Source organism: Haemorhous mexicanus, chromosome 23, assembly GCF_027477595.1.
Source record: "Haemorhous mexicanus isolate bHaeMex1 chromosome 23, bHaeMex1.pri, whole genome shotgun sequence".
Taxonomy (NCBI): domain Eukaryota; kingdom Metazoa; phylum Chordata; class Aves; order Passeriformes; family Fringillidae; genus Haemorhous; species Haemorhous mexicanus.
The window spans coordinates 680,115-707,086 of NC_082363.1; the positions used below are offsets into that span (position 1 = coordinate 680,115).

The window sequence follows — 26,972 nt, forward strand, 5'->3', positions numbered from 1 at the left end:
ATGCTGATATAGTGCATGATTGGTAAAACTTGCCGTGTGGGATGAATACTGCCTTTTCAGGAATTTTGATTTAAAAGATTTAAAAGTTTAATTGGACTGAATTAATATCAATCCTTTGCTAAGTTATAATGATGTTAGCTGTTGCCATGAGAATTAGAAATTTGTATACCTGGAAAAATATTTGCAAGTTGATATGCTCAGAGCCACATTTATCACTATGTGGCTAATATTTTAGTTTGTGGACAGGAAGATTCATATTTGTAAGATATTGTGGCTCCTTAGAAAATTCAGTAGATCCCTCCTTGGAAATATTTCAGGTGGATATGAATGGAACACAATGTTAAGCCACAGCAATTAATGCCACTCATAAATCAGGCCTTCCTGTGCTCACTTGAAGGAAAACCCTGAGTGTTATCTTCAGAAGCTATTAGAGAATTAGATAAAATTAGCTCATGACTCTCCACTGTAAAGGAAGGCAAAATTGTGCCGGCTTCACCTGTTCGCTTGCTTTTTACCTCACAGCTTTGATAAAGTAATGTTATTGTGAATCTTTTGCCATAAAGACACATGTGACAGCATTTTGGTTAGGTACAGCTATTTAGTGATTCAAACATAGTTATTCTTCCTTGCTACTTATAAATTGAAATTTGACTTGATATTAAAACGGTTTAAATTGATGGACCACAAGTACAGTAAACAGTTGCTCACTCCTTTAGAATAATCTGAAATCATGACTTTGCAGCAGATAAGTTCAACATATCAGTCTTAGACACCCACTGACCTAACTGAGCTACTTGTGCAAAACTCATGGCAGTATTACATAGGTCCTCGATGTTTTACCCCAAAATATTTATATCTCATTACCTTTACCAGTCCAAAATCTATTGTACAGACAGGCTTCAAAAGCTGTCTTACCATCTCGGAACTGAACAGGTTTGGAGTACAATTTGGCAAGATATACACTGTTGTCATTTTTCTGAGTAAAACTGCACCTGAGTAAACCCTGACAAATTTACAGCAGAAAAGTCCTGACTATGAGCAAGGATTTTCAATAATATTTGCACTTATCATGAGCTATTCTCAAACATAAATTATATAAAATCATTTAATGCATCATAAATGCATTTGCCACACCTTTATAATCTCTCCAGTAAATCCATGTTGCTGCTATTTCAGTTACAAATAATTTTCCTGCATATTGTTCATTGATGCTTAACTGTTGTATGACAAATTTTCAGCAGCTTTCTTGTAATGATGGAGTCAAAATGAGTTAAATTCTTCTGTATCTGAAACTTTTAAAGGAACATTCAACTCTGATTTTAGTTTTGTTAAATTTAAGTGATATTAATTTTCAGTTCTGTTAAATTTAAGTGATGTTAGGTTTACGTTCTGGTAATTTGAAGTTCTTTAAATTCATTTAAGTTCTGCCAAGTTTAGGTTCTGTTAAATTTAAGTTCTGTTAAGTTTAGTTTCTGTCAAGTTTAAGTGAAGTTAAGTGTTGTTCACTTTAAGTCCGTTATTTTAAGCTCTGTTAAGTTTAAATTCTATTAAGATTAATTTCTGTTCAGTTTCAGTAATGTTAACTTTAAGTTTTGTTAGGGGTACTTTTTGTTATGTTTGGGTGACATTAAGATCTGTTGAAATATGCTCATTTAAATTACAAGATACAGTTATTTTGTTACAGAGATAAGATGGAACTGACTGAAACAACTATGATGAAGAATTTGGTAAGCAACTGTTTAAGAATATAAGATACTAAGTTGTGTAAAAATATGTGAGGATGCAGTTTATTAATCCTTAATTTCAAAGAAAATTCTATGGGTTTAAACATTCTACACTGATCAATTAACGTAATTATTCATAACAATCTCTGCTATTATATCTTCCATTGGTAGTGCAGAGGAATGAGTAACAATTCCAAATTATGGCTGTTATTAATTGTAAGCTGTTTAGAACTTTGTTTCTTGCTTTTATTTTGCTTTATTTTCATATATGCATAGATGTGTGGAAAAACATACTCTCAACTTCTTAGGATAGTTACTGTTGATGTATTATTGATTCTGAATATGTTGTGGATGTCACAGTGTGAATTCACTGACTTTTCATAATGGGCATTATCCATAGGATATTATTTGAGGTTGACACATGCATTGCTTTGGTTGTTTGGAGTATGTTTGTGGTACCATTGACTACTTAGCTAAGGATGAATGACAATGCCAGCTGCTTTACAAACTTTCCCATACTCTTGGTAGCTATCTGAAGGACATGTATAATATTAAGGAACTTTCCCAACTGCTATTACTAGAGGCGCTTGTTCATAGGATATGTTAGGGAAAGCCTTCCAGTTAAGGCCTTCACCCTGGCCAAGCCCCAGCCCTAGGTGGTTGAAAGTATGCCAACAGACCCAGGTGTTTTCTGCATTAAAACTGTACTCAGGTCACCTTGACTTGTCCATTTGGACTTATAAAAGCTGGGCCCCCTTTTGAGGTAAACCTAGAAACTTTTCCCAGGTATGGTTCTCTGAGTCCTCATTGTGAATCAGGGTTTGCAGCTATTGCAGACTCTAGGTGATGGTACAGTTTATAGGCAATTGATAATGTATCATTCTAAATCACAATCATTTTTCTTGTGTGCTAATTATTACATGTATTACCTTGCTTATTTTTGCTTGGTGTGAGTTTATTGCTTTACCACATTTGTTGCTTTACTTTTATGTTGCCTTTGTGTTCATAGTGAGAGACATGCATGTTTGTTGAAAAAACAAAGAAGGGGCAATACAGCTCCTGAAGAACATTTAGATAATGCAATACTTATATAGGCATTTTTGAAAGCAGATCATCAATTTTGATCCCCAGCAGAGCGATACTGCTCTGAAGATTTTCAGATACAGAACCTGTGGAGGCCGGAAATCCGGCCAAGCAAAAGCCTGCTGCACTCCCCTGGAGGACCCAACCCTAAGCCACAATCCCTGGTTATGGTGAGCAAAAAGAGCATCCCCAGCGCTCCTTGTTTTTTTATGTTGATTCCTTGTATCACACTGGCCCTTCCCCCTTGCTCCACCTGTGCCCTTATCCCATTGGCCCTAGTGTTCTGTCCCACCCCTCGAGATCCCTATATAAACCCTTGCTTTCCCTGCCTGAGTGGCCCTTTTGTCCCTGGACCCATCTGAGGAAGAAGCTCAAGAAATGCTCTCCTTGGAACCCCACACCATGATCCTATCTCTCCTTCTGCATTGTCTGGATCACAGAAGAGCTGAAATCACCTGGTGTGAGCACAGACGTGCCTGTGTGCCCCCAAGGTGTCTTTTTCAAGACACTTCTTCGAGAAGGCTGCGGCACTCTGAACAATGCCCACCATGACAGAACCAATTTCTAGAAGTTTTACATAAGGATCCACAATTAGGTTTGCAATGGCAAGGCCTAGCTGATTTACTAACCTAGGGGAGGATGTAGGCATGTGTTTTTATTGCCAACAGGTTACCTGCTTGTCTGGACAAACATTGATTGCCTCTGAGGAGATGAGGCCCAGTGAGAGGAGATATGACCTAATCGCCATCCAGCCCTCGTGGCCAATGCAGGAGCAGGGGTAGGACTGCCAGGACATGGCCTTGTCTGGGAGCTTATGAAGGCAGCCTGCTAACAGAGGTCTTGTGTCCCACTGCACCCACTGTCACGTTATTGTGTTTCTGCTGACCTTCTTCAGTTATTCCCTGTTCCATGCTTCCAGAAGAACATTTAGTAATGTCGAAGACAGCATTTCTAATGGACTTTCTCCTACCTAAACAGCACGGCCTCTGAGCTCCAGCGATATGAACTTCGGAACAGTAGCCATTTATTTCCACTTCCTGGGGACATTGGACACCATCTTTTTGTTTTCCTCTGTTGTGAGTGTCTTTGTCAGTGGCATGATTATATTTGATGAGTTTTTTATTGATGGTGATCTGCATTCCTTGTATCTTATCCTGTGTTCAGCAGATGACCAGTAATAGTCTTAAGAAGATTATGGCCTTATAGGTGCAGACTGTTTTGGCATTAGGGTACATGGACCCTTTGCACAAAAAACTAAGGGGGAGATGTTGCATTAAGGTAAAACTTTACAAAATAAGGGCCTTGTTACCCTTGTAAAAATATGGCTCAGGCCTATTACTTTCGCTAAGTAGAAAAGGACTGTGGGAAAGTGACTCAGCTGAATTAGAGGTAGAAAAATAAGTTATATACCCACTACATGTTCACATTGTGGTTTATGGTGATTAGTTGAGTTACATTTGTTGTGCTTAAATTGAATGCAACTGATAAAGGCCCTACTGCTTAAAAAGTCCTGGTTTTGCAATAAAAGGGCCCTCTCTTGCACCTGCTTGGGGAGTCTGCATCACTCTGCTTCATAACTATGGACCTGTTAAACTCATGAACAGGCAGGTCCTGGGTCACTGGGCATGGCCAGGGAACACCTTTAAAAGTTAAGGAACAAGTCTTCAAAGTCCTCCTTCTGTTACCTTTACTGTCCCTTTTCCTGGCCACAGATCCATCAGAACTTTTCCTCTCCAGAAAAAGCCCTAGGAAAGGAAGAAATTGAGAATCAAGGAGCAAACCCAGCCAGTGCTCAGGAATGCAGGTGCATTGCTGGACTCTGAGTGTTTTATAAATTTTTCCCTAGTCCTGCTCCCCATAATCAGATTATGAAACCTTTGACTCAAATTAATGCAAACAAATCATGTGGAGAGCCATAAAAATAAAGTATCATAATAAAAACCCTAAATTGAGAGCATCTTCTATAAACAGAGCACTGTAAACACAGTAATTTGTCTCTCTGCAATGATATTTGGTGAGGTATGAAAAAGCCCCAAGAGATGGCAGGAAAATACATCTGTTCTCTCCTTGCAGGTGAGGAAGGAGAGAAGGGATGGGAACGCAGCACTGCTCCAATGGCTCCAGGGTCAGCACAGGCCCCACTGTGCTCCCAGAATGGGAAGACGGCTCCTCCAGAATGGATCAGATTAGAGGGACTACAGTGGGTCACTGGTGCCACCTCCCTGCTTCAGCAGGGCCATCCCAGAGCACAGGGTGCAGGATTGTGTTCACACAGCTCTGGAATATCCCCAGGGAGGAGATTCCACAGCCTCTCTGGTCTCTACTCAGGGCTGGGCACTGCACAGAGAAGAAGTTCTGCCACTTGTGCAGGGGGAATTCCTGGGATCAGACCCTGCCCATGGCTCTGGTGCCATTGTTGGGCTCCTGGAGCAGAGCCTGGGCCCTGCTCTGCCCCTCCCTGCACACAGAGACACCCAGGGCTGAGGGCCCCTCTCAGCTGGGGCTTCTCTCCAGGCTGAGCAGCCCCAGCTCCCTCAGCCTTTCCTGGGCATCCAGATGCTCCAGGCCCTTCTTCAGCTCCGCAGACTCTGTTCTCCATTCCAGGAGCTCTCTGTCCCTGCTGTGCTGAGGAGCCCAGAGCTGGACACAGCACCCCAGAGCTACCTCCCAGGGCTGGGCAGAGTGGCAGGATCACTGCCTGACCTGCAGGAAATGCTCTCCCTGATGGTCCCCAGGATCCCACTGGCTCTTTGTACCCAGTTCACTCTGCTGGGCAGGGACACTTTGTTGTCCCCGGGTCATTCTCCACAGAGCTGCTCCAGCAGGTCCCCCCCAGCCTGGGGTGGTTGTTTTGCCCCAGGTGCAGGACCTGTATTTCCCTGTTCTCTACTTCCAGACAGTTCTTCTCTGCCCATCAACCTGTTGAGGTCCTTAGTTGCCCATGTTTTCCTTCCATTTTGCTCTGGCTCATTCCTCTCTCCACAATCCGATGCAGAGTGTTTAAACCAACACTGGGGCCTGATTCCCAGCTCTCTGGAGTCAGCATCTCTTCCTGGTGCCACGGAATTGTTTGCATTATTTGCAGATTTGGATGAAGGTCTGAATGACTTCTATGAGGAAAAAGGGTTTTTGGTGATTAATGAATTCCCAGGCAGGGACTCTTCCAGAGATAAGAGGATGAAATGGTGCCAAACGTCCTGGAAAGGCTTGTTCTGCGCAGGGAACGCAAAAGTTCAACATTTGTAAGGAATATGAACAGCATTTCCATGGAAGGAGATGAGGTGGAGGCAACTGGAAACTTCTCTCTGGAAAAGGATGGCTTCCAGGGTGACACCTGGAAGACAATGTCAGTCCAGGGAGTCTCCTGCATTTCCCACTGCTCGTCCCCAGTTTAAAAATTGCCATTTAGAGCAGAGGGAACCATCAAATTCCAGCACTCCTGAGTGGACTTTCAAACCCAGGAATTTGACAACTGAACCTTCAAAAAATTGGGATTGGGTCAATTCATTGAGAGCTTCTCCCTGAGCAGAATTCCTGCTATAAAAATGTTCACTTTTCCTGGTCTATTACTATTCCTGCTCTTGAACTTCCCTGGAAAAGCAGTTTTCCACCTAGGAAGGTGTCTTAGGTTAGAAGATGTAGCTGGGGGTGTCTATTCTATCACCATCTGTTAGAGTTGGGGCAGTTATGTTCTGTTCATTGGGCAGTTTTCTTTATCTCTTCCACAACCAATCCTCCCTCCAGGAGATCTCTTCTGTTCATGGCCAGTGAGTGTCCCTGCATGGCTGATAAAATTCCATCCTCCCATTGGGAGATGCTTTGCCCAGGAGGAAGAGCCAAGCATTCCTACCTGGATATAATCTGACACTGGGAACAGCACAGCAGCCTTTTCCACTGCATTCCCAGAGGTGCAGCTTTCTTCTCACCTGGATTCCCAGAGAACAACCAGGCCCATTTACACCACCCCTGGAGCTTCAGAGGAAAACTCCACCCTTTTCCAGGATCCCTGCTCCAGCAGAACCACAGCTGGCCACTGCAGGAGCGCTGAGCCACCCTGGGATGGGTCTGTGACACCACCCTGACCCACAGGGTGTTCAAGTCCTATTCTGACTCTATCAGTGTTGTTTTGTATTATTGCATTTTTAATTTTTAATTTTATTTTTATTTTCTTCCCTAATAAAGAGCTGTTATTTCTACTCGCATATTTTTGCCTGAGAGCCCCTTAATTTTGAAATAATAATAATCTGGACGGAGGAGGTATACATTTTCAATTTCAGGGGAGGCTCCTACCTTCCTTAGCAGACACCTGTCTTTTCAAACCAAGACAGATTGGCTTTACAAGTCCTACTAAATAGTAATAAATAAAATTAGTAATAAACTTATTACCAATTTCTAATACTATCAAAATAAGAAACTTTTCAAACAATGACAAGGATGAAGTTTTAAATAATTTACATTTTTTCTCCTGAAACTCATGTATTGATTTTAAAAAATTCAGGGCTTGGGAAATTTTTTGAAAGATTTTGAACCCTTTCTCCCAGTTCTTTGAGAAGGCTCCAAACTGTGAAGGAGGATGAGGAGCACTGGGTTTCCAGCTGGGTTCCCACAGGCAAGGAAGCTAAGGGGCTGCAGCTGCAGCCAGGGATGGCATTCTAGGGGAAAACAATGGAATTTATCCACTTATCCAGCTCTTCTGGTGGTTCATGGAGATTCAAGGCAGGTTGGACAGTCATGAAGAAGTTCAAGTAGGTGTCCAAGGTCAGGTTAGACGGGGCTTGAAGCAACCTAGGATAGTGGAAGGTGCCCCTGCCCATGGCAGGGGGTGGAAGAGGATGAGCTTGAAGGTCCCTTCCCACCCAAACCATCCCATGATTCCATAATTGAAACATTCCAATTTCTCCCATCTTCAAGGGCAACTTAGGAAAAAGGAGTAAATGATGCCCATGGAAACTTTGCAGCCGTGGGCTGTGAGAAGGGACCAGCACAGGCTCTGCTGCCTCTCCAGAGACTGGCATGGGAGGGATGGTCTGGAAATGATTGATTCTGGAAAGGAAGGTTTGTGAGAAGAATTTCTGGTTTGGGATGATTTGGGAAGGCATGATCTAGGAAGGGAATGTTTGAGTAAGGAGGGTTTGGGAAGGAATGATTTAGGAAAGAAATTATTTGGGTGGGGGTGATCTCGGTTAGGATGATTTGGAACAGATGGTTGGGGAAGGGATGATTTAGGTGGGGATGGCTGGGGAAGCTTTGGCAGGGGATGATTTAGGTGTGGAGGATCTGAAAAGAAATGTTTTGGGAAGGGAAGGTTTGGACAGGGAGGATTTGAAAAAGAGATGATTTGGGTGGAAATGGTTTCAGAAGGAAATCATTTGGGAAGGGAAGTTTTGGGTGGGGAGGATTCAGGAAAGGAAGGTTAGGGAATGGAATGTTTGGGAAGGGATTGTTTGGGTGGAGATTATATCAGTGAGGGAGGTTTGAGAAGGGATTTTTTGGGCAGGGAGGGTTTGAGAGAGGGATGAGTTGGGTGGGAATGATTTTGGAAGAGATGACTTGGGAAGGGATGTTTTCGGGGGGGAGGATTTGGGAATGGAATGTTTGGAAAGGGATGATTTGGGTGAGGTGGTTTGGGAAAGGGACGGTTTGGGTTGGAATTATTTGGGAAGGGAAGTTTTGCGTGGGGAGGATTTGGGAAAGGAACATTTAGGAATGGAATGTTTCTGTAGAGAGGCTGTGGGAAGGGATGATTTGGGAAGGGAATATTTCAGAAAGGGATGATTTGGGTGGCAATGATTAGGGAAGGGAAGTTTTTCATGGGGAGGATTTGGGAATAAAAGGTTAGGGAATGGAATGTTTGGAAAGAGATGATGTGAGAAGAGATGATATGGGTGGTTTGGGAAGGAAATGTTTGGGAAAGAGATGATATGGGTGGGAATGATTTGGGAGAGGGATGGTTTGGTAATGGAAGGTTTTGGTAGGAAGAGTGTGAGAAGGAAAGGGCTGATTTGGGCAGGTGTGGTTTGGGTGGGGATTGTTTGGGAAAGGAAGATCTGGGTAGGGGTGATCTGAATAGGGATGATTTGGATGGGAATTAATTCAGAAGGGAAGGTTTAGAATGAAATATTTCCATAGGGAGGGTGTGGGAAGGGATGATTTGGGTGGGGATGATTTGAGAAGGCAATGTCTAGGTAGGGGGGGTTTGGGATAGGGATGATTTTGCTGGAAATTATTTGGGAAGGGAAGTGTTTGGTAGGGAGCACTTTGGAATGGAAGATTAGCAAATGGAATGTTTGGGAAGGGATGATTTGGGTGGGGATGATACGGATGGGGAAGTTTTGGGAAGGGAAGATTTGGGTGAGCAGGATTTGGGAAAGGAACATTTGGGAATGGAATGTTTCCATATGGAGGCTGTGGGAAGGAATGATTTGGGTGGCCAGGTTTCAGCAGGGAAGGCTTGGGAAAGGGATGATTTGGGAAAGGAATATTTCAGAAAGGGATGATTTGGGTGGCAATGATTAGGGAAGGGAAGTTTTACATGGGGAGGATTTGGGAATAAAAGGTTAGGGAATGGAATGTTTGGAAAGGGATGATTTGTGTGGGAATGATATGGGTGGGGAGGTTTGGGAAGGGAATGTTTGTGTCAGGAGGCTTTGGAAAACGAAGATTTGGGAATGGATGGTTTTGGTAGAGAAGGTGTGGGAAGGCATGATTTGGGTGCAGATGATCTGGGAAGGAATGGTCTGTGTAGGGAGCTTTTGGGAAAGGAAGGTTTGGGAAGGGCTGATTTGGGCAGGTGTGGTTGGGGTGGGGATACTTTGGGAATGGCTGATTTGGGCAGGGGTGGTTTGAGGGAGCGTGGTTTGTGAAAGGAAAATCTGGGTGGGGAGGATTTGGGGAAGGAAGGTTTGAGAGAAGTTTTAGGTGGGATGGGTTTGTTTGGGGAATGGAATGTTTTGGTACAGAGGGTTTGGAAAGGGATAATTTGGGTATGAATTATTTGGAAAATAATGATTTCGGAAGGGAAGTTTTGGGTGGGGGAGGATTTGGGAAAGGAACATTTGAGAATGGTATGTTTCAGTAGGGAGGGTATGGGCAGGGAGGATTTGGGAATGGATTTGGGCAGGAAGGTCTGAGAAGGGATGATCTGAGTGGAGATCATATGGGTGAAGATGTTTGGGAAGGCCCCTGTGCAAGCCATACATTTCTTTCCACACAGCCTTGAGCTGCACATGTGTGGCAGGTTGTGACCTTGTCCCAGGGCCTGATCCCCACATGCACAGCCACCTGCTGCTCCATGCAGCACAGCTGAGATGTGAGTGCATGGGTGGCACAGGCAGGGTAAGAGCCACTCATGGTCACACTGTCCCTAATCCATCCTGCAGACGAGTGGCTGCCTCCCAGCCTGGCAGAGAGTGCTGGGAGAGCTGTCACAGCCTGCCAGGGATGGCTGAGGAGCAGCCACTGTATTGGTTGGCCCTGTCATCATGTGAGGGATGCATGCTGTGAGCAGCCTCTGGCATTAGCAGGCTGTTCAGGTGTTGGCTGCTTCAAGGGCCACCAAGGTCCTCATCCCCGCAGGTGCAGCAGGGCCAGGGCTGATGGCCTCACTCAGCAATGCCAACTGCAGAAAACTAGAACACGAGCGTCTGAGATAGCCCTCAGCAGTGCAGGAGTGGGAAAGAGAAGTCCAAGATACTGTTGTGTCCTGGGCTTCAGGAAATGAGGAGATGCTTGGTGACACATCTGGTGAACTCTGCATTGGCACATGGTACTGGTGTGGAAGCTTCCACTTCATGCTTTGTGTCTGCTGGATTTGATAGTGTCGTTAGAGGGATCAAGGATGCAGAGGAATGACTAGGGCTGGACAGATTGGGTTTTTTTCTATAGAAAATGCTGTTTTGCTGATCTTGAAGACATTTAAAATTATCTTGGATAAAATACTTCTTTAGAAAAAATGTGGGATTCAGGAGGTTCCAGATTTCTAACATGACTCCTTTGGAAGCCATAAGATTGGAGAAGATCACAATCTCTTCGTTCAGAGCTGGTCTGTGCTTCAAAACGTAAAACTGATTTCTCTGCTCCTGCCTGGAGATGCAAAACTCCTTCACAGTCATTCACGTGCCTGTGGGGGTTGTGGTGGTTGCTGGGCCCTTTGCAGATGTTGTTTCTGTTTCTGGAAGGAGAACAGCGACCTAGTTCCAGTGAGAAGAGTTGGGATGTTCTGCACCAGCCTGTCTATGCACCACCAGACTCTGCACTAGTGTTTCCAAACTCTGCTCCAGCCTTTCCAAACTCTGCTCACTCACATTTGTGGGTTATCTCTTGAATGGAAAAATAAGATATAAGTAGTTTTCTTTTTTATGTGACCCTTCATTAAGATAATGCTGAGCAGAAGAGCACACCTGAGCAGTGCTGTCAGACTTCCGTACAGGGATCCAGCCTAAAGAACATGCAGCTCTTGAAGCTCGCTGCGAGGCCATCCATCACCCAGACCCAACTGTCCCCTTGCAGACAAAATGCCAGAGCCCAGCAGAAAGAGGAGAGAGTGATTCCCTCAGCCCATCAGAGACCGAGCTACTCCTACCATTAATCCTTCCAGAGAATGTGGATCCTTTCTTTCATAATGGCCTTAAATCGAATCAGGGCAGATTTAGAATATATACAAGGAAGGAAAGGGAGCCTTCCTGGCTGTGAGGGTGGTGAAGCCCTGGCACAGGTTGCCCAGAGAAACTGTGGGTGCCCCATCCCTGGAATGTCCAAGGTCAGGCTGGATGGGGCTTGGAGCAACCTGGGATAGTGAAAGGTGTCCCTGCCCCTGGCAGGGGGAGGGACTGGATGAGCCTTAAGGTTCCTTCTAAGGAAGGTTCCTTCTAAGGTTCCTGTGATTCTTGGGTAGCATTAAAAAGATCTTCATTTCCTACTTACCTGTCTGGATTCATGGGGCAGTCACTCAATTTCTGTCTCTCCAACTGCCTCAGTGGATCCTGGATTATTCACCACCAGGCACAAAGGCAGATGACAAATACAAAAGGATGATAAAGCTGTTCAAGAACACTTGAAACTGTGTTTGCCTCTCTGACAGATCTTTCTTTGGGCAAGACATTGAGGGGACTCTGCAGTTTGTGTGTGTTGGTGTGAACGTCCCCTTGGAGCAGCAGATAATCCTCACCAACCTGCAGAAATTCAGATTAGTTCTTCCTTCCCCACAGGGCTAAGACCAGATCCCTGCCCTGAAAACAGCTCATGACCTGGACTTCTCCCCCTGTATCCATCCTGCAAAACAGTCTTTGTGCCCTCCCCTGGGAACAGCCAGCAGCAGAGGGTCAATTGGAAAAGACCTCTGGCTGTGGCTATGGCCATGCAGAATGAGGACACAACGACCAACACAACAGGCAGTGACTGGGCCCATGATCTGTGAGGTGGGATAAACAAGATCCTGAGGTGAGAGATGACCCTGGAGTCCCCACTGCTTCCCAAAGGGTGTTAAAGCCAGTTTGTTCTCACTACTGCTGGGGATGGTACATTGACTGACATGCCACGTCCCTTCTGTCACACACAAGGGATTCTGCTCATACCACTTGGACACTGCTGGGTGCCAAGGGCAAGTGGATGGGTTCATCTTGGAAATGGCATTAAATAAATCCCTTTCCCAATGTAATTTCCCACTGAGGTTTTACATCACTTTTGATCTTACCAAAAGGTAAAACAAGCAGATTCAAAAGGAGAAGTGTCAAGATAACTTCAGATGGGAGCCTTGTTGGAAGTTGTGCCATCATGCTGGTCCCTGGACTGACATGTGTCTGTGTCTGGGACACGAGTTCCCCACTCCCTCCTCCAGCTCACTTCTCCTGTGATCCCATAGGAAACAATCCTGTCCATCTTAGGGGCTTTTCAAAACCCTCAGGAAATACCCCGAGAAGAGCCTCCCACCACACATAGGGCTCTCTGGGCTCAGAAAATGGATATTTCAGGAGCTGATGCCCATGCTGGTGGGACCCTGTCGGCTCTTGCAATGACCACAGGCTGGAAACCTGACCAGGGCTTGCGACTCAAGGACTGCTCTGTGCAAACCAAACCTCTTGGTTTGTTACAGCAAAAAATGGTGACATTTAAAACCTTTCTCCCTAAGAGCAAGAGGAACACACAACAAGAAGTTAATGATGGCGGCTGTGCCCTGCAGGCTCTGGGCTCTGCCCTTCCCTGCCATGCTCTCTGCTCCCCATCTGGATGGCTGAGTTGGGGCCCGTTTGCTTGCACAGGGGGCGGCGGGGCAGGGGTGGGTGGGGCAAGGCACCAGCTGCTGCTCTCGGCGCATGGAGCAGCTGGAAGGAGCGATCCTCCCGTGGCTGGGGTGGGAACAGAGCCCCTGCGCTGCCTCCTTCACTCCTGCTGCAGCCACGCTCTGAGCCAAACATTCCAGGGGCAGCAAAAAGGAGCTCAGCAGGTACTGATGGGGTTTGGTGCTGGGGTGAGCAATGGAGGTATCTGGCCCAGGTGGGCAGGAGGCTGCTGCCCTTGCTCCAGGCACACTCTTGTTGGCCCTGCTGGTGCCTGTGGAGGGATGAAGAGCTGCTGGGGGAATGCAAAGCTGTTGGAGCCTACAGTATTCCAGCTTCTGGCATTTTAGAGAGAGGGTAATTAACAGCCCAGAGTTGAAGAAGTTTTGTTTCTGTCATGGCTTTCTGGCCATCCTATTACAATTCCTGATAGCTAAGTGACAGGATTTCTGGGGAAATGCAAGAGGTTGAGATGACATCCTGAAAACTGGGATTGGAGGTTTGAATTTCCAGCTGAGGCAGTGCCCTGCAGGAGGTGACTGGGATGTGATCCCACCAGTTGCAGACCAACTGGCCATCTGCTTATCAAAGCTTTGGAGGCTTAGGCTGGATATCAGGAAAAGGTTCTTCTCCCAGATGGTGGTCAGGCACTGAACAGGTTCCCCAAGGAATGGTCACAGCCCCAAGGCTGCCAGAGCTCCAGAAACATTGAACAATGCTCTCAGGGACAGGGTGGTATTGTTGGGGAGTCTGTGCAGGGCCAGGAGTTTGACTTTGATGATGCTTGTGGGTCCTTTCCATCTCAGGATATTCTATGAGTCCATGATTCTATGATACTATGAGAAGTAACCATGGTGGATGTTCCCAGTGATCCCTGGACAGTGTTTTTCCTTCCAAGTTGGAGGTTGGTGACCTTGGCCAAACTGCAGTTTTTGCTTCAAGCCTCCTCCCTTGCAGGGGATTTGGGGTTACATGTCAGAAACACACACTCAGAACCCTGGCACTGGGCTTCCTGTTTGCTTCTCCTGCCTGGGATGTTGGAATGCTGGGCTATACCACAGCACAGGCTACATGACCTTCAGAGTCCCCGCCCCATCCAACACTTCAGTGTTCAGCCCAGTCAAGGCTGGGAAATGTAGTTAAATGCCATAAACTAGCCAAGGTGGTAGAGAAAAACCTTCTCACTATGCACCCTAATGGTGTATTTGCTAAATTGGATCTGTGCCTCCTTGTGCCTCTTTGTCAGAAATCCAGGGAAAATCACAGTAAGGAGCTAACAATTTGGAGGACAGGCTCAGCCGTGGACTGTGTGACCTTTCTGACAAAACCCTCAGAAAAGCCCCTGCTCAACCTGTGCCAAGTGTGCTGGTGACAGCAGGAGCTCCTCCGCCTGGGGGTTGGTGCAATTTGCATTGGCTCAGGAAAATGTTACAGATTACATGCTCTGGGGCAAGTTCTGTTCTGTCTCCTGCAGTTCAGGGGGGAATTGGCCACTCTCCACCTCTGACCTGCTCCCAACCCGTCTCAGAGCCCTGTGAAATCTGCAGCCAATAGCTCTTGGCTCAAAGACATTCAGTGTCAAGACACCAGAGTGTGACCAGTGCCGCTCTAAATCCCATCACATCAGCCTGGGAATGAAAGAAGCAGTTCTATCCAACAGCAACTGTCTGCCTAAGGATTCAGAGTGATAGGGAAACCTCTGCTCAGAGATTCAGGGCAGGTAAAGGAAATTATATGTTCTGGGCTAGTGGAGCTGGGGAAAGAAGGAGCAGTGGCTGGCTACCTCCTGAAGAGAGAGAATGCTGCTTGGTCTCACAGGAGAGGGGAGAGTGGTGTGGTGCAGGGCCTGGGAAATGAGAAGGGGGCTGGTACTTATCCTAAAAACTCAGTATTTCTAGACAAATCCTTGTTGGACTGAGCTGGAGCAGGTTGACAGACCAATTTTGTCTGTGTTGAAAAAAATCTGCTAATGGCAGCTGTTCTTGGGGCTACTGCCCACCATCCCACTGTATCCAGTTCACTGGTTTCCCATGGCTCAGAGGAGTCCCACCACAATCTGTGGCTCACAAGGGTCATGAATGCCTGTACTCACCTCCAATAGGCACCTTTGGGATGCAAGGCACCTGGCGTTCAGGTGATGAGAAGCCACTGCTGGGACTGATCCTCTTTTTCAGGGCCAAATTTTCAGAGGAGGTCTGTCTGGGGCTCCTGCTGGCACTGCTGCAGCTTTCCAGGCATGGTCTGGGGTTCTCCAGAGCCCTTCCTTGGGGCTTAGCTACCTCTTGGACAGCAGAATGCTGACTCCAGTCTGTCTGGAAGGTGCTGGAATAAAGCACAATGTAGAAGAAGCCTGGAGAAGGAACTGCCCCTGCTTTTGTGGGACTGATTCTGGCTCTGCATCCCCCCAGAGGGCTGTGATGAGCTGCATGTCCTGAGCACCACATCAGCTCTGGCAAAAGCCAGTCCCTAGACTGGGACTGGAGAGGGCCCCTGTCCCCTGGGTATCAATTTGGCTCATCTAACGAGGCAGCTCTCATTTGCATGGTGCTGTGCTGTGGCCGGGAGCTCGGAAGGCACAACACGGGGACAGCGCCAACGTGGCTTTGCCGCCTTCCCCGTGAGCGCCAGCCCGGCCCCTTAATGGGAGCTTTGAAATTACTCACTCATTTAAACTAATGCAGTAAGAGCCCAGTTTGAGTGTGGGCTTTGTGCAGGAGCAAACTGCCTCTGCTCCCTGGAAAGGCAGCATTATGCTGTCTCTCTCACTCCAATATGCTAATACACCAACTCCCTGCAATTTCATTTTCAACAGGGACTAATTTAAAAGAAATGACCAGCCTGACAGTGGACTTCAAAGATATCTTTTGATGAGTTTTAGCAGCTTCAGCAAAACTCTAATTTGAATTTCAGTCGCTGCCACGTGATTTTCTCTGTGACAGTTAAGAGAGATGATAGTGCCAGCTCCATCTGTCATTGGAGCCTCTTCTCTTCCCTCTTTTCACTGATTTGTTACAGAATGGGGGAAAAGAGAGAGGGGAAAAGTTGAAAGAGAGGGTGGCTAAATTCTGGTGCTCTTATGCAGAGGCATACAAAGGGGAGATGTGGAGCTGGTGGTGAGAAGTGATGGGAGCAGCTGGGCAGCATCACTGACACCACAGACAGGACCCCAGCACAGGTAACATCCCAGCCCAGGCAGCACCCTGCTTGCACAGGCAGTCTACAGCTCCAGGGTTTGACAAGGTGGTGCACTGGCTCAGGCATTCTGGGTAAAACTGATAATGGAACAGAAATACTTTCAGAAGCAAATTAGCAAGTGTTTTCTGTCCTAGCTGGGCACTCAGGCTGACAGCCCAGTCAAGGTGGAGCCCCCTGGGTGCTGCGATCCCCTTTGTGTTAAATACATTTCATTCAGGTTGCAGCATTGGACAGCAAGATCCAGCAGCTGGAATCACAGCTGGGATTAGGACATGTCACACGGTCCCTGTGCTGTTGAGATAGGACAGAGATTGACCAGGCAATGGGGCCAGTACAGGGCCTGTCTTCATGTCCTCCTGTCAGTCTTGCACCACACCACCATGCACCACTCCCTACAATCATGGCTGTGCCTCCTGGCTGGATGCAGCACAGTTCCTGCTCCCCCTCGCATGTCTGGAGCTGCCTGTTATGGTTGTCACCTGTGATTTCATGCTGCCTCTTACATCTTTAGCTTCCCTTGTCAGAGACAGCTTCATTGCTGTCTCCCCTGAGCCCTGGGGTGTCCTCTCACGTTGAGCTGGCAGCTCTGGGGGCAGAGGCGCCGCAGCCTTTTGTTCCTGGGGACCTGGATTTGCATCTGCCTTCTGATGCCTGTGGACAGAGCCATGGCCGGGCATGTTCAAGGCCAGTCCCACCATTTGAGCTTGCCCTTCTCTCACAGGGAAGCCCTGGCCCGGATGACGGGAGCCACTTGGGGCAGCTCTGGCTGGCCAGGGCATGCGGGCAGCATGGGAGCGGCTGTCACTCCCACTGTAAGCCCCAGGCAAGTGGCAGGACCTGTTCAGCTCATGTAAAATCTGGGATTACAGATGCCTTCAAGTGCCCCTGTTACCAGTTACAGCTGCTCCCAGAGACATAGGCCAGGAGTCACGCTAGCAAAGCCTTGTTTTTCTCTGCTGCCCTGCATTGTTGGCTGGTCCCTGGGAATGGGATGATCACAGCTTGGGTTTCTCAGTGGTCAGCATCCTGCTAGTGCACACTGGTGACACCCCGATGCCAGGCTGAGTCCCTGCCCTGACAGAAGAGCCTGTAGAAGGAAAGGATGTGCCCCATCCCCATGCACCCATCCCATCAATGTATTGCCCATGCACTCTGGAGCTGTGCATTCCCAAACCTCTGGGAGGCCAGCACTACAGGGGTCAGTGCTGGGAGGTGTCTGTGTGAGACATGGTGTGCTGCCAGGGTGAGCAGAAGGACCCTGAAAGCTGGAGATAGTAACTCTCTGCAGACCCTGGATGCAAAAGGTGCTGGAGATGTGATGAGAATCATAGAATCATGGGATATTCTGAGGTGGAACGGACCCAGAAGGATCATTGAGTCCAAATCCTGGTCCTGCATGAAAACCGCAACAATCCCACCATTCCCTGAGAGTGTTGTCCAAATACTCCTGGAACTCCGGCAGCCTTGGGGCCATGACCATTCCCTGGGGAGCCTGGGCAGTGCCCAGCACCCTTGATGACTGACCTTGGCTGGGGTCAGCTGCACGAGTGCCATGCCAACTTTGAGGAGTCTTTGCATCATGAGGGAACATGGCACAAAAAGGAATGAGACAGAAGCAACAAGGAAACCCTGTAAAATGGAGGTGAGCATGTCCTGAGTGGCAGCTGCAAGGCCAATAAAGGGTTGTATCCTGCTCCTGCCAAGCCTGGGAATGTTTGGACTGGGGCTGCCAGTCCTGATGATGGAGGCAATGGCATTCCCCTGTGTTTCTGAGCATTCCCCTCTTTTGGCGTAGTAGAGCTACTCCTACTGATGATGGCTCATGGGTACAGCAGTCACCCACTGCCATCCTCAGGCGGTACCCCAGGAGGACACGCAAGTGGGGACCTCCTACAGCACATCCCTGCTGCTCCCACTCTCCCCTGCTGCACAGAGCTGGGGCCAGTTGCCATCTAATCTCATGCGACAGTGCTGCCATGGCTCCCTGGTGGGGATCCAGCTCTCAGAGTTAGCCTCTGCTCTGAAAGCCTCTGTGAAATCACTCCGACGTTAGGCACTTCCTAATAAAGCTGTCACAGACACCCCCATTATCTTCCCGCTCAGCCCCCTGCCCTCTGTTTAACCAGATAATCTGCTTTTTAAAAATACCTTTTCCTCTGGCTCAGTGGAAGCTCAGGTCTGTCCCAGTTCCTTGTCACTGAGGCGCACTGAGGAATTATCAGCACGCAGAGCTTTTTTTTTCCTTTGTCATTGTGTGATACTGAAAAGTCTATTTTGTGGCTAATTATGCTGGCATCTGCGTGCCTCCCTTGGCGTGCATCTGAACCTGTCCCTGCTGCAGTGGAACAGCCTGTGTGGGGAGGCTTCTCTTCCATTAGACAGGCAGAGATCAGACCTGAAATTCGTCCCAGACCTATGTACAATGCTGATGCTCTGCTCCTTACACATCCTTTTGTCCTCGATCCTTGGAAATTCCCATTTCTCTCCCACAGCCTGGGGGATGAGTGGGTTTTCTCTCAAGCAGCAAGGTCTGCCACCAGACGGTGGCTAAGGGATGTGTCAGGATTTGAGAACGTTCCTGGGATCAGGCTGCAAATGTCACTGTGGCATCGTGGTCATTCTGTCCTGTCCGCCAGCCTAGACATGTCCCCTGCTGTCCCTACCAGGAGCCCGTTCCTAGGTGGCCTTGGGACTCTGGGCAGAGCCAGTGTGGCCCCACTCCAGTTGCCCAGGGTCTCAAGCTGGTTCCCAAGTAGGGCAGTGCTAGTGCAGATGCCCTTGCAGATGTCACTGTCCCTTAGGCTCACCGCAAGGGCCATGGTGTTCCCCTTCCCCACTGTGCCCAGCCCAGGTAACTTGCCCATGATGATTGGAACCTCAGACATCAAGGACAGCTGGGGACAAACAGCACAAAGGTTGTTCCCACCTTGTGGAGGAGCACTAAGCTCTCTGATCACCTGTGAAGTGCTAGGATGCTCCCCACTGTAAGGTCTGCCCTTCAGAAAGGCTCCCTAATCCCAGCAAGCACTCGGGCAGGGAGGCACCTCCTTGGGCTGTCCTCAAGGCTGGCAATTTCTCTCTGTGATGGACGGTTGGTGGTGGCCTTTCCTTACCTGGCTCTACAGGAAATGGACAGGGTGGAAAGGGTTCACCTGTGCTTTCAGTCTTAAATTTTGCTGAAAGTAGGGAAGTGGAAGGAGAAGCCACCCTGAGCCACACCATTCCAGGCTCTGCTGGTGGTGCTGGTCCGGCTTGGTGTGACACCTGGTCATGATGTGGAAACCACACTAAATAATAAAAAACACTCGGCCATGAATGGGCAGAGCGCAAAGCCCAGCTGCCATTGCTAATGCCTTGGTTAGTCATAGGGGAACTGGTGTAAAGCATTGCACGACACTCCGGGGGTCAGGAAAATGACATATCAGCCTGGAGAAGAGGCTGATTTATATTCCAGGACTGAGCTACCCTCTCCTGGGAGGATGATGTCTCTAATCCGGCTCACCTTGCTGAGACAGAGCACCTGTAACACCCATAGCCCTCGCAGAGCTGGAGGCAGCCCCAGCTATAATTACCCAAGTTCACACCAATGTGTCTGGGGTTAAATTGCTGCTTTGGAGAGCTACTGGAGCAACATGAAGGATTTGTGTCAGATAAGAAGTGTGACATTGTTTTGCAGAATAAAAAAGAGCCTTATCAGGAATGTACCAGCCCAAGTGTTTGTTCAGCTCTCTGAGCAGCTGACTCTGGGAGTGGCCAAGCTGGCAGTGGCTGGGGGGGCTGGATGCTGGATCCCAGGTGGCAGAGACCCTGCCTGCACTGGGTCCCTGCACTGCTCTGTTGGATGTAAGGGAGAGGCTGAGCCATGTAGTGTGAGCCTGGCCTGTTTTTTGCACAGTGCTGGCAGTTCTCTGATGGCTGGGACAGGACAACACCACACATGACCCACAGCTGGAAATGCCTCCAAGCCAATGCATCCCTCTGAAGGGATGGCCATGGTGCCACACTCCTGATAACCAGGAGCAAATTGGTGAGGAATCATGGGGAGGTATATGGTGCATCTTCCTAAAGCAGCATGAGAGGATGAAAAGAAGGAAATTAAAGATAGCAGTGCAACAGCTGAGAGGAAGATCATCTGAAGCTGGGAACAAGACACTCAGATGTGTTTCTGATGCCCCCGCTTTGAGACAGGGCCTGGGAACAGAGAGCAATGAGCTCTCACCAGGGGATAGTATCGCCACTAAAAGGGAGGAAATGAATTTTTCCACATGCATTAAGACAAGACACACCAGCGTGAGGGCAGATGTTTCACACACCCAGAAATGCACAGAGAACTCCTGCATCCTCGTGTCTCATCACAGTGGATACAGCAGAAAGTGAAATCATGAAAATGGTAATGGGTGGAGAGTGATTTCCACATGAGAAGAGAGGAGAAAGGAGCTATTTAGTTTGAGAAGGGACGAATGAAAGGGTGAGATGGAGAGAATAATGAATGGGACAGGGGAGATGCATCCACCAGCCACTCTCAACAAAGCAAGAGGCACCTGGGGAGCTGAAAGGGCCCTTCTTGCAAATGGAGGCAGGAAGGAGCTTTCTTCGGGTTCAGGTGATCTGTCTGTGGAATCTGGGGCAGCAGGGTTCAAATGACCTGTGGGATCCAAGGCAGCAGGAAGCAGAGGACAAAGCACCAGCTCACTTCTGCCTGCAATGTCTCCATGTCTCTCCACCTTCTCACCAGCACTGAGCAAGGCAGGATCTCTGCTCTGCTCTGTCTCCTTCCTCAAATGGCAGAGATGCCCAGCAGCTCCTTGTGTGGTGTTTCCCTCTAGTGTTGCACCAAGCAGATTATGGCTGTGGCCAGTCATAGGCACAAAGACTGTGGTGGTGACCACAGGGCCCTGGCACATTGCTAATGTGTCAGCTAGTTATGAAATCCAGTGCTGGGACCAAATGTCTTATGAAATGACTGTGTACTGCAGACACAGTGGGCACATCCATGGGGTTTGGAGTGCCCATGTCCCAGATGCACATTCCCAGCCATGCTGTACCCCAGGGCAGTGAATACAAGCTGGGACGAGCTCAAAGACAGTTCCCTGCTGAGTCCTGGCCACTCAGTGCACGTATGACGGGGCAAGGAGCTCTGGAAATTGGGAAATACTGCCTGAGATGTAGTTGGGTACTCCAGAGTAAAGGTGGTGGGAGAGGGGGAGATGGCTGTGGGGGAGTTGTATTGCACGGAGACTCAGAGGTGCCTGTGATGTGGAAGCTGGTATTCAGAGGATCCCTGTAGGATTTAGGAACAGTCAGAAGGGAGTTACCCAGCCAGAGTGAATGGGGAAGGAAAGCAGCAATAATACTGACTTTTCTATGTTGCTTTTGTCCCCTTTCTCCAGGATCAGACAGCAATGTGCCTTCTGGGGCTTCCCATAGATGAGGAGCTGCTCTGTCCTTTTTCTGTGGAGATGGGAGCTGCTAGCTCCCTGTGCCCTCTCCCTGGGGCACTGCTCTGCCAAGCACACTGGCATACTGAAAGCTGGTGGAGGAGCCAGTCCACAGCCCTCTACTCCTGACCCTGCCTGGTGACAGTGACAGCAGGGGGATGATGCTGTGGACAGTGACATGGTGCATGTTGCTCCCACAGAGCTGTATTAGGATCATTTTGGGTGTTTTTCCTGGGTCTGCTGATGTGACAGTCCAAAAGGCTCTGCTGCCACTGCAAGGTTCCCACAGTGTTTCCATCCCAGTTGGTGTTCCCTGCTGGGGACCACCTGTGTCCCAGCCTCTCCATCCCTGTTTGGGCCAGATGAAGCAGGTGGGGAAGGAAAAGACCGCAGAGCTCCTCACTGCATCCACATGGCATCCCCGAAGGTTTTTGGAGCCACACCCTAGTAAGCAGCACCTTGTCTCACCTCTTTGCAAAGGATCTGCCCTGCCCCACAGTCTGGCTGTGGTGGGGATGACAGGGCTGGGCAGCTGCAGGTGGTGGCAGGGGCAGGTTCCCACCAGCAGCCCTCCAGCAGCTGGGAACGATGCTGGCACAGGGTTTGGAGTGAGCTGTGGAGAAGCCTGCTGCTGCTGCCTTCAGAGCTGTGTCCTCCCAGGATATGGTGGGTGGGTCAGAGTTCAGCTTTGCTGCCAAGTCTGGAAATAGTGCCTTTAAATCAACACCTGGAACCAGTCCAGAATGGTACTGGCTTCTTTCTCCCTTCTTTTTTTTTTTTTTTTTTTTTTTTTTCTCTTTCTCTCCTTCAGCATTTCCCACAAAGCAAAAAGACAGAAAAATTCTCTGTAAGGGTTAAAAAACATGTAGATATGGTGCTTAGGGACATGGGTTAGTGGTGGATCTGGCAGTGCTGGGTTAACAGCTGGACTTGATGATTTTAGAGAGCTTTCCCAACCCCAGTGATTCTATTATTCTGTGACTGTAAGTTGGTTTTGGGGTGAATTGAGTGATTTTTTGCTGTTTCAGCATGCAGCAGATCTTGGGCTCATGGGCCTGAGGAAAAAGGATACATAGGCAGGGATCTGATTGAGTTTTAAAAGCCATGGACTTTGCAGATGCCTTGCAGAGGAAGGACACAGCCAGGAAGTTGCACGCAGCTTACAAGGAGATTCATCTCATCACCAGGGATCCATTGCATAATCAGGGATGCACTGCATTTCCAGCCTCAGCCTAGAGCAGGTCACCTCCTTACCTGAGAGGATCTATCCTGGTGCTCCTCACTGGTCACCCCCACATGCTCCTCTGGATCTACCAGTGTGCAGGACTCTTGCCAGCCCCTTTTCTGTAGGGTCAGATGGGACGGCAGTGTCCAGCATATCCCTGTACTTTCCATCTGGGAGTGCCTGCACTTTCCCACACTGACACGGTAATTGCAATATTGTCATGACATGTAGCAGATCAAAGACTTGGTGCAGGGGAGGTGGCAATGGTGGTAAGAATGACATGCAGTTTGCACTTAGAAAGCACTTAAAAGGCAATTATCCAGCGCTGGAAGCCCTGGCCAGAGAGTGTGGCTCATGTATTTTAATGTGAATTTCAAAGAGATGAAGATTGGTATCCAGCAGGAGGCCTGGCAGTGCAGGCAGCTGTGTACAGCTTGCTGCAGGCCAGGCTCCACTGCAGTGGCCTAGCAGGAAGCTGCAGGCACAGGCAGCTGTGCTGAGCCCTGCTCCTGGTGCTCTTCTGCAACCAGACATGCCTCCTCTTCCTCTCCCTGCAGGGCCATCCTGCAGCTGAGAGAACAAGAGGTGAGGAGGAGGAGGGAATCTTGGCATTGATCCCAGGCATCACTGCTTTAGAACAGCTCCTTGTTCATGTAGAGGGAGGTAGGGTTGTCTGTGCAGGGCCAGGAGACTTCAATGATCCTTGTGGACTCCTCCCACCTCAGGCTATTCTATTCTATTCTATTCTATTCTATTCTATTCTATTCTATTCTATTCTATTCTATTCTATTCTATTCTATTCTATTCTATTCTATTCTATTCTATTCTATTTCATTTCATTTCATTTCATTTCATTTCATTTCATTTCATTTCCATTCTAGATGGGCTCTGGTTGCTACAGCCAGCTGCATCAATACTGGCTTTCCTGCTCTGGCCCAGGGGCTCAGGGCCTCCCTTGTGCCAGCCACTGACCATGCTGCTGATAGGGAGGGTCTGTCTCAGCCTCTCCTGTTTGCTAATCCCAAAGCAGCTGCAGTTTTGATAAGCTGAGTATATAAAAAGGAGGAAATGAGACTTTTTGCACAGGCAGACAGTAACAGAACATGGGTGTGTGAGTGTGTGTGTGTGTACAATTTTAAACTAATTGAGGACTGGTTTTGATTGGGTGTAAGGAAGAAATTCCTCCCTGTGAAGGTGGTGAGGCCCTGGCAGAGGGTGCCCAGAGAAGGTGTAACCACACTCCTGAAGTGCCCAAGGCCAGGTTGGACAGGGCTTGGAGCAACCTGGGATAGTGGAAGACGTCCCTGCCCATGGCAGGGATGAGATGAGATTTAAGGTCCTTTCCAACCCAAACCATTCTGGGATTCTCAGATCCCTCCACAATGAATGAGGTGCCTCCCATTCCTCTCTGTGATGCACAGTCCTGCTGAGGGCTGCCCTGAGTCAGCCAGAGTCCCTTGCTCCTTCCCAGACCCTCATTCCTGCACCACTGGGCTGGGAGGGCAGTGCTTCTGCAGCTCCATTCCTGCTTAGCAGTGGGCATTGCTGATGGAAAAGAGAGACCACCCAGGTCAGGCAGCTGGTTCCCTGTTTTCTAATTAGAATCATAGAATCATTTAGGTTGGAAAAGACCTTTAAGATCATTAAGTCCAACCATCAACCCAGCACCACCATGTTTACCATTAAACCATGTCCTCAAATGCCCCATCAACACATTATTTAACAATTACAGGGATGGTGACTCCACCCTTGCCATGGCAGCCTGTGCCAATATCTGAACACCCTCTCAGTGAAGAAATTTTTCCTAATACCCAATCTAAATCTCCCCTTGCACAGCTTGAGGCCACTTCATGTTCTGTCCCTTGCTCCCTGGGACAGCAGAGCCCGACCCCCCCGGGCTGTTCCCTCCTGGCAGGAGTTGTGCAGAGCCAGAAGGGCCCCCCTGAGCCCCCTTTTCTCCAGGAGCTCCCTCAGCTGCTCCTGGTGTCCCAGACTCTTTCCCAGCTCCATTCCCTTCTTTGGACACACTCCAGCCCCTCAGGGTCTTTCCCGTCATGAGGAGTCCAGAACTGACCCCAGGATTTGAGGCAGGTGCTCACCAGTGGCCAGCACAGAGAAACAATCACTGCCCTGGTCCTGCTTTGCCATTGGCCTCTTGCCCACCTGGGCACACACTGGCTCATGTTCAGCATCCCCAGGTCCTTTTCTGCCCAGCAGCTTTCCAGACTTTTCTGCATGCCTGGAGCACTGCCTTGGTTTGGTGTGACCCGAGTTCAGGACCTGGCACTTGGCCTCGTGCAGTTGGCCTTGGCCCATCAATCCAGCCTGTCCTGATACTTCTGCAGAGCCTTCCTGCCCTTCAGTAGATCCCACTCCCATCCCCCTTGGTGTTGTGAGTAAACTTATTGAGGGCACACTCAATCTCCTCATCCAAATCATTGGTAAAGATGTTAGACAGGACTGGACCCACTACTGAGCCCTGGGGAACACCACTTTGGGACAGCTGGGACCTCCCAAGTGTGCCAGGACTGCTGACAAATGATGGAAAGAGGCTCGATAAGCACTTCCACCAGATCCCTCAGATCGCATCTGACTCCATATACTCATGTGAATCTCTCTGGTGTGGTTTGCTGACCATTAACCCTTTTATAATGGTGGGTGTCATTCTGCTCCCTGGCCCTGTCTTCTAGCTGAGGGGGAACAGGCTTAGACAGAGTAAACAAGTTAAGCAGTAATGAATAAATTATCACTTGTAATTATCATAGAACTCCAGAATGGTTTGAGTTGGAAATGGAAGGGACCTAAAAGCCCATCCAGTTCCACCCCCTGCCATGAGCAGGGACACCTTCCACTGTCCCAGGTTGCTCCAAGCCCCATCCAGCCTGGCCTGGGATACTGCCAGGGATGGGGCAGCCACAGCTTCTCTGGGCATCTTGTGACAGGGCCTCACCACCCTCACACGGAAGGATTTCTTCACATTATCTAATATAATCCTTCCCTCTCTCAGTTTAAACCCAGCTAAACTTCTTCACTGCTGGGTGGAGCAGCAAAGAGTGCAAGGGATATCCCCTAAGCCAAGCTGAAGACCTGTCATCTTCCAGGGAGCACTCCACCAAGGCTTCCCAGCCCCTGGGCTGCCCCAAGGGTGGGCAGACAGCAGTTCCCCAGAGCAAACCTGTCAGTGGTGAGTGCTAAGCTGGACCTCAGCATCTGTGTGTGAGGAGGCAAAGGACAGGAGGAGCAAGTGGGTGCAGGCAGCATCACACCACGGCTGGGTTTTGGCTGTGCACATTTGCACAGGCACCTCATCCCTCCGCAGGATCAGATGGAACTTGTTTTTCACCGAGTGCAGGAATATCCGGACGTGTCTGCCGGCATCAGCCCAGCCCGTGCTTCAGTCTGATGTGCTGCTGACAGCGCTGGGCGGCTGCTCTAGCCCTGGGCCCGGCAAGGGCAGCCTGGCGGCCCCGGCATGGCGCTGCCGCTCACCCCGGGCTCTGTCCCCCACTGCAGCGCCCGTCCGTCAGCCCATCCTCGGGCTCTGCCTCTGACAAGTCTGTCAGGGAAGGTATGACAGCCATTCCAGGGGAAGGGGCAGTCTCCCTGCGGCGCTTGGAGCTCCTGTCCGACGCCCCGCCTGGCTGAGTGTGTGCTCCGCTGAGAGCTGAGCTCAGGCACGCCGGCGGAGCCCGAGCACACCCAGCGGGCAGCGACCTCCCAGCTTCCTCCAGCCAGCATCAGCTCCTCGGCAAACCGGGACCTCCGCTCTCTGGAAACACTGCTTTGAGCTGCGGGGGTGCTGCTCTGCTTTCCCAGGCTCGGAAAATCTGGCAGGTGTCTCCAAAGAGCCCCAGCAGCCCCTATCCTTACTCCCCACCACCTGCTGGAGCAGGCAATACCTTTGTGGGAAGTGAACGGCTTTGAGCCAGAGTGGGACAGGCTGAAGATAAAAAAGCTACAGTGATATTAATTCTGATTTCAGATCACAATTCTGACTCCAGTTTAAAGCTGTTTGCTCTGTGTTGCTGTTCCC

At 49.0% G+C, this 26,972-nt stretch overlaps 1 protein-coding gene across 1 annotated transcript in view; it reads left to right on the forward strand.

The window, feature by feature from the left end:
• ZBTB40 (zinc finger and BTB domain containing 40) overlaps positions 1 to 26,490 on the forward strand; it is a 63,302-nt gene extending 36,812 nt beyond the window's left edge. Inside the window, 1 exon segment of the mRNA XM_059866405.1 lies at positions 26,259 to 26,490. Coding sequence (XP_059722388.1) covers positions 26,259 to 26,490 — 232 coding nt within the window.
• Positions 26,491 to 26,972: the final 482 nt, after the last annotated feature.